Source organism: Columba livia, chromosome 3, assembly GCF_036013475.1.
Source record: "Columba livia isolate bColLiv1 breed racing homer chromosome 3, bColLiv1.pat.W.v2, whole genome shotgun sequence".
Classification (NCBI taxonomy): Eukaryota; Metazoa; Chordata; class Aves; order Columbiformes; family Columbidae; genus Columba; species Columba livia.
This window is the reverse complement of record NC_088604.1, coordinates 52,036,866-52,048,530: the sequence shown is the minus strand read 5'-3', so window position 1 is coordinate 52,048,530 and position 11,665 is coordinate 52,036,866. Positions and strand designations below refer to the sequence as shown.

Genomic DNA, 11,665 nt, shown 5'->3' with positions numbered 1-11,665 from the left:
CATACCCAAATAGCTGCACTCTGACACCTGACAAAACAGCCTCTGTGAGTGTGAGCGTGAATGGGAACTCGGTTACTGAATGCCAACAGAAGATAAAGAATAATAGAAACTGTTTGCCTTGAAAAGTAATTTGCTGGTGTTATTACTCCTCAGTTATCAGCCAAGATTTATGAACTGCCAGGAAACTCCTTGGATTACTCTTTGTAAGTCACTGGTTTTAGTGGCCTCGATAATCCAATTTTGTTTAGTTATCAAGCACTTTGGAAACTGCTTGATAAAATTTGTACATACATCAATACATCAGAGCTGATGCACATAACATTAAGTCCTTTTTTTTGTTATGTTTTTACATGTTTTACATGTTTTTACATGTTTTTTTTTGTTTTTACATTTTTCCTGCCAGTGAAGTGGGACACTTGCAGTGTGCACTCCCATGTGTAGTATACCTAACCTCAAAGTATACATATAGCATCTCAAGCTATATTTGTAGACAATTAGCTGCTCAGCTACCAGAATAAACTCTTTCAAAAACTTTGCCTCACTTGATCTTACCTTAATATCTTCCAGAGGTAGAGATCTATTTCCTGAGAATCCCTCTTCTTCTGTTTACAACCATAGAATTTACTCCAGTGGTTTTATTCCTCACTATTAATTAAATTTGGAACTAGTATGAAATTTAATTAGCCGGGGCACTGATTTTTCTGTTTGTTGCATTTGCTGTGATGAAGGTGAGCCTTCCGTGTTTTGCCCAGAGCTCAGCTGGTTTAGTCTAATGTCATTTAAAATAGTCTAAAATAATTAAAAGAGGCAAATATTACTGGAAAACTGAAATTTATTTGTCAAAAGCAAGAATCTTTGAACCGTTCTGAGCAATTGCCCACATCAGTGTAACTCTCCATCTCCAACTGCAGACCTGTGAGTTTAAATGTGTTGAATGCCAGACTCCTAGTAATAGTATCTTGCAGTATTGCAGGATTTTATTTATGGGCTTTTATGCAACTATAAGAATGCTCTACTGTACAAAGGTCCATACAGAGTTACAGACTGCTTTTCTAAGAGATAATAATTGTATTCTTGCTTCCTTCAAACTACATAGTACTAATGGCATAGAAATGCAATTTATTTTTTTTATGATTTTCAGTTTACAATGGCATCCTTACTACAGCCCTTGTGTCACTAACTCTTATAGTACAAATCAAAGAGAAACTGTTAGCAGCAGCCCAGCAGGCTGGTTGTCAGTAGAGATGCTGGTGGTAGAGGGCAGCTCTGGACAACGTTAAGGTTCACTACAGATTAACCATGGGTTTAATCAACTTCATAATCATAGTAATCATCATCTCTGTTTACTCCAATGCTGGAGGCCTCATGGGGTTTCATTTTCTTCCTGTCCTCTTTGCTTCTTTCCGTGGAAGACAGATTATCTTCACATTGCTGCAGAATCTTTTTGGAAGACATCCAACTTTCTCCCCGGCTTTCTGCGGGTGCCACACACTGCCCTCCCCTGACATCAGTTCCTTTGGCCACCAGTGCTCTTCTGGTTCTGAGAAGGTCACAGGTGCAGTTCCAGGGGTTTCCATCTAAATACAGATGACGGAGACGAGGTAAATACTCTACAACTTTCTGATCCAACTTTCTGATCTTGTTGTTCCGTAAATTTAGAACCTGCAGCTGTTTCAAGTCCTTCAGCTCTTGTTCTCCAACATCCTCTATGTCATTTCCCTTTAGATCCAATCTAGCAAGGTTGTCTGGAAGTCTGAATAAAAATAAAACAACACAAAGATGTTATGTTCATCATATTGATTCTATTTGTGTAAATGGTATTTGGTGGTGGGTATCTGTCTAGGCACATCTGATGTATTAATGTAAAAGTATCGCTAATAAAAAATGCAATCTTCTGCAAAAAACATGTGGTCCTGAAGTGTTCATATCTCTCTTTTTTGTTGTTGTTGTGGTGTTTGGGGTTTTTTTTGCTTACAGGAATACTGTCTGCGCACACTTGAACTATTTTCCCAAATTATTGCACTTCTGACCTATACCGTGTTTGTGCGACTGAACTAAACAGCAATTTTCGTCCCATTGTACTATGAAGAAAGTTATATGTTCAATGGAGTGTCAAGTTTAAAAATGCATTTTGTACTCTTTACTGCCATAAGTATGCCAACAACCAAATTATAGCACCATGAAAGATCAAAAGTTTAGAGAAGAATGGCAACACTGCTCCTTCACATACTTCTGTATATTATTTGTTTAAAAAGGTTTTATAGTTCATAAAGAACTAGAATATTTTCCCATTTTGTTCTCTTGCTCCCATCAGATTCAAACACTAATAATCACAGAAGTGGTCTGTAGGATCATAAGTCGGTATGATCATTAAGAAATCAGCAACAGGGGAAATAGAAGGGCTCCTTGATGGTCTTTCAAAATAGTACTTTAGATAATTAGAACTGATTAAATTTCAAAATAAAATAAAAAACCGATAAACTCTGGATATGATAGCAGACTGGCCAGTATCAGTCTTATTTTCATACATCTTACAAATCTGTGTGATACAACTGTTTTATTTCAAAAGCCTTGCTCATTTATGATCTTCTAATTTCCTCCTGCTCTAGTTAGTGACAAATGCCTAACAGAAAAGTCAGTTAACTGGCATGGAATATTTTTAATAAAATTAATTTGAAAGTACCTTAAAAATTGAAAGTACCTTAAAAATAATTTTGCTATAGTAGCATGCAATGTGATGAGATTAAGAGTCATGGTTAGAGGTTTTAAGGAAACTTATTCACTGTAACTCTCAGGAAAATTATAAATAATGTTACTAAGAACTATTTAGAGTAAAACAGCACTATACTGTAACCTGTAAAGGTTGATGTGACAGTTTATCTCAGTGTAATGATAGGAAGATACCTTTGATAATTACTAAGAGGCTACATTATGACCCTTATTGCTGTTTTTTTATGAAGCTGAATTTGACCTCTTAGGCTGAAAGGTGGTTTCCATATTTGTGTAAATCTCACAACTTCAGTGGGACTATTTCAAGAGTAGGACAGGTCTGTAGTGTGCTGTAGTTTTTTGGGGGGTGTAAGAATTTTATGTGTTGATGTGATTAGTTACTCCACAAAATTTGGTCTTATCAAATGCTTGTCCCTGCAATAAATGTTTTGAAACCTAATCACAAGCGAATATTATAGTTGCCCAGTATGACACTGTAGTGTCAGAAGGGTACTTGGGTAAAACCTTGGTGCCCCTGACGTCAAAGGCAGAGGACATCACCTGAGATGTTTATCAGACTGACTACAGTCTAAAGCCTGACCAGCGAGTCCTTAAACCTGTGAAGAGTCTTACTTTACTGGTATGACTTCAGCTTTACGGCTCTGTTGTTCGACTTCAGCCTGTGTTGATCTTGAGAAAACGCTGACACTGGAGAATGTGGTGAGTGATCCCGCTGCTGGCAGAGCAGCCGTGCACACGCGGGAGCTGAGCACTGCAGCCGTACTGGGACGCAGCTGCTTCAGGGAGCATCATCAGATTCTTCCCTGGACTCTTAGCACTCCCTGCAAGATTTTATGGAGTACAAGCTCTTCTGTATGAGCCCTGAAAACACTCGGATTTGTTGTGGATTATTTTCTTCTCAGAAAAATTAAAAGAAACTTTTTTTCTCGTCATTCCTGCTGAATAACTGCTAAGACGCATTAACTGTGGCACATTAACTATGTTATTTCAGCTTTGGCATTAGTGACCGAGTTCTCAGGTAACTGTCAGAAGTAATACTTTTATTTCTGCACATCCATGTGTACCTGGTGATCAGCAAACAATTAAGTACATAAATTTTACATCTTGTCATTTTTCCCCTCTTTTATGTTTACTGCCTCCCCTTGAAATCTGTATTCATTGTTGAGTTGAAACCAGAAGTCCCCAACATCTCCTTAAAAGCTGTACTGCTTCAAGGCTAATAGAGAACTCTTTCCTGTTAATTCTCTTGACTACAGAGGTTGTAAAATAAGATGGATTAGACAATACTAAAGTAACTAGAAAGCATTAAACATTCCTGTCAAGCTAGACTGAAATCAAATATTTATACACCACTAAATCACTTTCTGCTTATAAAGCTGCTGCCAAACAGATTCAAATGCTAAAGGACCTGATGCTAAACGAATTGAAATTTTACTGCATTATTTATTTGGGCTAGTTAAACCTGTCCACAAGCCATAAAAATAAAATTTAACAGTGCAGTTGTGTTAAAGAAGTTGATGTTAATGGAATTACATAGCTATTTTTATGCCATCTTATCGCACGGCTTTTTGAAATAATGAAATTGCTACTTTATATCAGACCAAACTCCATTTGGCCTAACATACCATCTCTGATAATGGCCAGGACCAACACTCAGATGAATGTGACAGAACCTGTAAGCAGGTCATTAATGAACACAGTATGCCCAGGGGGTGTTTCTTCTCTGCTGCTTTGACTGGAATTTTGCTTATAGCCTGAAGCAGGAGAGCTTATGTGCATTCCAAATACTTTATAATGTGTAATTTAATGAAGTTGGGAATGCTAATATCCACTGAAAAAGCACATTCTTTTTGACCAGACTCAGCTCCTGAAATCTTAATATTTTAACCATAGTAAACTCAGTGCAGGTTGGTAGAAATATCAACTCTAAAATTGCTGTCTTTCCTTTTCATTGAATGCTCTATTAATTTTGTGTTATGGGAGAAGATAAATTTAAGCAGCAGTATAACGTCTCTGAAATCATTCTGTTACATTCTCCTAGCAGGTTCCTCTTATTTGTGTGCTAATTAAACAAAGTAGTCTCACTGGCAGGGGAAGATGTGAAATGAGTAGATTCACTGGGGACCACAGATCTAATGAAAACAGCTCTACTTCTACGCTGAGACTGCTAACGAGTGCTAATTAGCGCCAGTTCTGGCAGTGGGTTTATAGTATGGATAGCCTTCTACCATGACTGGGTCCAAATACAAATTTGTTTTCCAGTTTGGCCCTCATTCTCACAATGTAAGGAAAGAGAGGTGACACCTGGGAACCAGCTGCCCTCAGGTTCACTTGCCTCAGTGGAATAGAAATGAGGAGATTCTGTTCCAGTGCCAGATTGGAAAGCTGCACACACTGCTGAAGGGCTCCTGCCTCAAACGTGCTAACAGCGTTGTTGTCAAGAAACAAGTGCTTGAGGTCTTGTAGTCCTTGGAAGTCCTGCGCTGTCACCCTTTCAATCAGGTTGTTGCTGCAGTCGAGTTTCTGCAGCCTCCCAGGCAGCCGGAGTGGCAGCATGTGGAGCTGGTTCTTAGAGAGCTCCAGTGCTGTTAAGTTAGGAAGAAGCTGGACACCATCTATTGATGTCAGCTGATTTTCTGACAGGAAGAACTCAGACAGGTTTTCTAGGTGTTTCATGTCTCGAAGTCTTATTGTTTTGAGTCGGTTTTTCTCTAATTTCAGCGACAGCAAGGATTTAGGTAGGTCAAGAGGCACTTTTGTCAGAAAGTTGCCACTTAAGCTGAGAAACTGTAGGTTTTGGAAAAATGCAAAGAAGCTGGTTGGGAATGAGTTCAGTTTATTGTCGGCCATGCTCAGGTACTTCAGCCTAGGTAGCTTAAGTGGTGCAGGCACAGATTCCATGTTGTTGCCATCCAGAATCAGACTTTGTAAATTGCAAAGGGAAGAAAATGCACTCGGAGGCAGAGTCGCAATCAAGTTGTTCCGAATATCGAGTACCCTTAGTTTCATCAAACCTTCAAAATCAGATGTGTGCAGAGTGTTGATAGAGTTATCAGCGAGTCTCAGAATTTCAAGGCTAGATGGGAGGAAGGCAGGTATTTGCTTTAGTTGATTTTTGTAGAGTTCCAGGGACTTCAAGGTGCTCAGAGCTTTAAAAGTGTTGTTTTCTACTGATTCTGTGCCACTGCATGACAGGACCAGCTCTTCAAGGGATGACATTCTCCTAAAGTCAGTAATCTTAAAGAGAAAAAAAACCATGTGATAGTACACCATTTGTTTATGGACCTCCTTTCTGTTTACTTGTAGATGCTCTGACAATTGCTAGTTTATATTGAGAAACTGTATATTTAGAATGAGAAACTAGAAGAAATTGTAATGATGAAGGTGTTACTATAGGTACCTGTGGTTTGCCAGTATTTACTTACATTTTTAGAACTTTGTTGTTTAAGTCTGGTTTTGAGCAAAAACATGTATTTGAAGAAAGAGCATTCTTTTTATTTCTGCCTGGTGGACAGCCTAAGTAAAATGGAGAGCTGATATCACCAGTGGCAGAAATCCTTGCAGAGAAGCGATGATTTTTACATGTGCTCAGTGGAGCTTGCTGGAGCAGTTTTAAATTCATCATACAGCCATTTTCATGTATCGAAAGTATTGTCCCTGCAGCATCTGTTTCCCAGAGGAAGTAACCATGGATATCATCAACTCTCCCCACTACGAAGTTTTGGCAGGAAACTAAAATTCAACACTTTCATTCCTTTCCTCCCTCTACTATCTCTCCTTTTCTTTGAATTAAAATCTTCACACATTAAGATGACCAAACCAAAACTGTCAGATCAGCTTGGTCTGAAAATCACCTCTGTGGAACAGATTGCTTTTACAGGAACTTAGTTTTTGTTAGTCGGTAATAAACAGATGCTTTGTGGTGGTAAATGGAACTTAGATGTTAAGTGTGACTGTAATATACAGAGGCATACTAATTGTTTCCTTATTTTCCTGCTCATTGGAACCTGCTTGTTTACAAAGCTTGCCACCTTGTGTCTCAAGTTAAGAAGCAAACTTAAGTGAATCTGGCAGTTCCCTCCAAGCCGAGATGTGAGGAAGCAAGTGATGAGGGTGAACCTGGGAGTTCTCTGAGCACACCAGGTGCTTAAACAGTTGTTCTCTGAAATTATCAGAGATGCTGCCCATTGGCCTATGTGCTTGATTTTTAAAAATTCGTTTATATAGGAATCACAGAAAGCTCAGAGCAAGATGAGCAGCTGTTCCCCGTGGGAGAGGAGGAAGGAGTATCCTCATCTGTTTTCTTTTCCCATGTCCAATATACATCTCCATACAGATCTCAGGACTACCGCACCAGTAAGAGATGTTTAATGCTGGCAGTCTCCATGCTATTTACCCCAGGGCTTAGTAGCTACCAGCATATTTTTCTCTCACTAGGAGACGCTATAAAGCATGTTCTACAGCATAACCCCTCAGCCCAGTCAGGAACCTACACAGAAGGCAGTACAAGTCCTTTTTCAGCACAGGTACTGGGTAGTAATTTAATTCTATTATTCTGATTGAATACATTTGGCTATCATAGTTGTGTATGTGAAATCAGCTTATAAAGGCGACTCTTCAAAGATTCCTTCCAGCTTCATTTATTCAGTTCTTGCATGGTTTTTACCTTAGCTACAAACTCTGCATCTTAAGTTCTGCTAAAATTAGAGCCCACACAGCTGTGAAAGAGGAGGCAGATTTCATTTTTCTCTGGTATCCTTAGATGTCACTAGCTTCTGATTACATTTATTCAGTCTTTTAAAGTCATTTCTGAGCAACGCAAGATTTGATGCAGTTAGTGTGAAAGTGTAGATATGGAATCTCTGTTGATGCAGGTTTCTCCATCAATTACACTTCGGTTCAATGAGGGAATGTACCTTCATAAAATAATTTATATTCTTAACAGTAAATAACAAAGCTGCCATTTTCTATTTTTTCTACAAATGCAGTTTTATAACATATATATATTGCTACATGGCAATTACAGAACAGCACGTTCAGTTTTAGCCATGATTAGGAGACTAATCTTGCAAAACTTTATCATGAGAAGTCCCATAGGAATGAACTGCATTGCTCAAGAGCAGAAAAGCATAGTCCTGTGTACGTGATAGAACAGTCTTAAGGAAATTGAAGCAAATATGAATGTCCGTAAGTTAAATATGTTTTCTCCTACAAGTTCAAAAGCAATGTTTCCTGTATTTCCTCAGCTGATTCCTGTATGTCTATAAGAGGCTTAATTTTCATCTTATTAAGTGATGTGAAGGTCAATGTACAGACATTCATCCTGTAATGTAGTTAGGCTTCTTAATGTGGATTATTATAATTCCTATTTTCTACCTATTTGGTATGCTTTGCCAGGCTTTGTGACCATGCTGTTTTGAGACTTAAATATTTCTCCATGCTGTTACAAACCACCCAGTCTTTCTAATACGCATCAAGACATATTTGAAAGTCCATCAGCTCTCTTTTTGCTATAAAGTGATGTTTTATTCTCTAACTGGGCTGTCTGTAGAGTGATACTCATATCGGTTTACATTTTAAAAACTAGATCTCCTGAAAGTGGATCTAAGACACTGTTCCTTTAATATAAACATTTTAATCATTTTACCATTTTTAATGATTTTTTAATTGCTTTTAGAATTGTTGTGAACTGGGATTTTTTATAAGCAGTTTCTTAAACCAGTTCCCTATTGTGGGGGGCAGATAAACAATTTTCTTTCAGCAGGTATTAGTATACATAGAAATAAACTATATCTTCAAGTGAGAGTGAACAGATTATAATTGGCCTTCAAATCAAGGAGGAGGCAGAAATTATTGAAAAAATACACTAAAAATAATCTGGATTTGTTATTATAAAGTCTGTTTATAACAAACCTTAGTGTGTAAAAATACCAAAAGCAAAATCCCAGCCAGTGTTTTCAATGATGACCAGCCATGTCAGAATAAATACAAAGTTGATCTGGGTAAAAAATATCTACATTTTTTTTCTTATTTTTCTTAAAATCATATGGTATTTAACATACAAACATATCTTATTTTCTTTTTAATTTCTGTACAATTTTAAGAATAGCCAATGCAAGGTAATGTCAAAAAGTAATTGGTGCTCAGTTTGAAACAAAATTTGTTTATTCTTCTGAGGCTTCTAATTGCCAAACCATACAGCACGAAGGGACTTAACTTCCTTTCAGTGCACAGTCACTAGTAGAAGGAAAGCACACTGATTGCTCAGCTGAATTAATGTATAAAGTGAAAAACTCTCTCCTTAGATGGTTTCAGGCACCATTTGTTCCGAACAGCCATAAAACATTTATTGCACTACTCTGTTCACTTATACCCAACGTTTATAACAAACACCTGCCTTTTGCTCAAGTCAGAACCTAAGGTGGTGACTTTACCAGTAACCAAGGAGTAGCTGACAGGTATGGGCCTAAGAAAGGAAAAATGGCTCTTCTTCCTTATCCTCGAAAGAAAATAATACCTTTTTAATTTTCCCACAGAAAATGTATTTCCTAATGATTCGTTTGACAGACTTTTTGTTTAACTAGAGCACATCGATATAGCTAAGTCACACCAATGAAGGTAAGGGGGCTAAAACAAGAAAACCAGATATATTAGTAGTAACTAAAAGAGAAGTAAAATCTTTCTCTGAGTTAAATTGCAAAATTACCGACTATTTCACAGTGCGCAACAAGTATCCCAGATCCTGCTCTAAGCTGCCTTTTAGCCCTTTTCATTCAATGCTGAGAATAAAATCAAATATGCATTTCAGAGCAGTTAAAGTCATATTCTTTGTAAGAGAACAAGCATACTTAAGAGAAAATGTACCTCTTTTGAATCAAACCTTTCTTATTATTTGTCAGAAATGGATACACAGCAAGCATGTACAATACAGGTGGTTGTGTTTCCCTTGTTTCTACCTATAGCAGTTAAATTTATGAAATAAATATATTTCAGGGTAGGAAACAGAAGCACCGTTCCAGACTGCAGTGCAAAGTGAGCATAAACCGATCACAATTATGTGATCCAGTGACGCATCAAGAAACCCAGAATGAACTTTTTTAATAACACAAGTAGTTGGCAGCTTTGTTTAGAAGCTGCTGTTGTTGATATGAGTTACTAGAGAGGCCCAGCATTGCGTTTAGGAACATCTCACGCTCTGCCTTGGACTCCAGCAATGCATGAGCAAGTCCTGATTACTTACTCCCTCTGCCATTTCTGATAGCACTTGTACCTGAGACTTGCAACTCAAGAGGAGGAAAAGAACTTCAGTTTCATTTCTTGGGGAAATTATTGTTGCTACATAAAACCTTTCCGTTTATTATAAAAAAATATTACATTTTATCAAAAGTTGTAAAAGCTTTTAACAAGATAAAAATAATTCTGGAATGCAATGGTTTTTTGGCCATATTAAAAACAAGTCAACATTTGGCTGTTGGGTGTAAATTACTGCTTTTTGAGTTGCATATAAAATATCACCATGGCAGCACCAACTGGTGCTCAGAGACCTCAGGATAATGAAAACACTATAGGAATATATTTACATATCTTTACAAAGTAAGTAGCAATAGAAGCAGATCTGGCACCATTCCAACAGTTTTTAGGATGTGGAATAATCTTTGCCCTTCACTCAAAAGCCATCACCACCAGGGAAACACAGCTTCTGGTTACAGGACACTACCGAAAGTATTTTTACTGGATTTTTTTCCTACCTGGAGTTGTTTAATTTTGCTGTGGCTGATGTAGAGTCTCCTGGTGGTGGAAGGAATCTCTCTGGGGATCTCTGTAGCTCTGTAGCATTGCACTGACTGAGCAGGGTCACAACTGCATCTTCTTGGGCAAATGGTACTTAGACCACTGTGAAAAGAAAGTAAGACAACTAAAAGGTAAGATAAATACATCTTCCAAAACAAGAGCTCTGAAATTGTCTCGGCAACGTACAGCATAAATTAAGCACCAAAGTCCTTTTATACCATGAAATCTGATAAAAGGATATTATGACTGTGTATTTTATCCCAGTGAAAAAACAGCAAAAACAATACCATAATTTGCCTGGGTTAAAATGTTGGCAGGCATTACAAAGAGTGAGAAACTTAAACAGTGATAAGGCACCTTTACATTTGTAGGTATGCGAAATTAGTGTTACTTATTACCTGACATCTAATCTGCAAACATCCATATTATCTCCAGTTTCCTAGTTTTGTTAAATGTGACACCACAGAATTAGTGGAGAAAAGATAAAGAGCTGTTTTATAGTGGGGCTGTAAAACCTTTGTATCTTCTGTGACCCGGTATTAGAAACAGTAAAAACACAACCACAGTCAACACTGGAGATTTTTCACTCTTCCTCTTGCATTATTCAGAATCCCCAAAAAACCCAAGCCCAGGCAGCTATTATTTTCAAGCTAAAACTTTCTATTCACTTTCTGAGTGTCTGTGATACAGCTGAGTGCTGCTGGGTGATACAGATTTTTTAAAGACTGGACAAAAATCTAAGTTACCTGTGTTTGTTCACATAAACCAAAGTTTAATTATTCTTGTCTTTGAAAATTACACAAGTGAAGCACTTGAAAGCATTTAGTATAAATCAAGAGGTAGATGATTAAGAAGACCTATTTAGCTCATGACAGATGGAGAACTCTAAAGTTCCCCCCAGAGTTTTACCTCTACTTACTAGTGCCTCTCTCATGCATTTATTAGCTGTGCCAACCAGAGATGTAAAGTTCAGTTTGTGATTATTTTAGGAACTTAACTTTCTATGCATTCTTTTTCCTTTGTACTCAGCAATTTACAATGTACAAAGCTGTGTACATAGGAAATCTTTGTATCATTATACTGATCTGCTTTGCACTGTTACCTGTTTTCTTCCATCCTCTCCATTGTATTTTCAGTAGTGATT

At 37.6% G+C, this 11,665-nt stretch overlaps 1 protein-coding gene across 1 annotated transcript; it reads right to left on the bottom strand.

The window, feature by feature from the left end:
- Positions 1-1,168: 1,168 nt before the first annotated feature.
- On the bottom strand, positions 1,169-10,667 carry LOC102088877 (nephrocan). The gene is made up of 3 exons (XM_005507446.3): positions 10,479-10,667; positions 5,066-5,967; positions 1,169-1,753 (listed from the first exon to the last, which is right to left on the bottom strand). Exons 1-3 carry the CDS (start codon positions 10,665-10,667, stop codon positions 1,306-1,308), a joined length of 1,539 nt encoding a protein of 512 aa, XP_005507503.1. The 3' UTR covers positions 1,169-1,305.
- Between the last annotated feature and the right edge of the window lie 998 nt (positions 10,668-11,665).

Coding starts and splice junctions, on each gene's coding strand:
- LOC102088877 (XM_005507446.3), bottom strand. CDS start 10,667: ATGTATTTATCTTACCTTTTAGTTGTCTTACTTTCTTTTCACAGTGGT. Junction 5,968..10,478: donor GCAAAATTAAACAACTCCAG/GTAGGAAAAAAA, acceptor TTTCTCTTTAAG/ATTACTGACTTTAGGAGAAT. Junction 1,754..5,065: donor CTCATTTCTATTCCACTGAG/GCAAGTGAACCT, acceptor ATTTTTATTCAG/ACTTCCAGACAACCTTGCTA.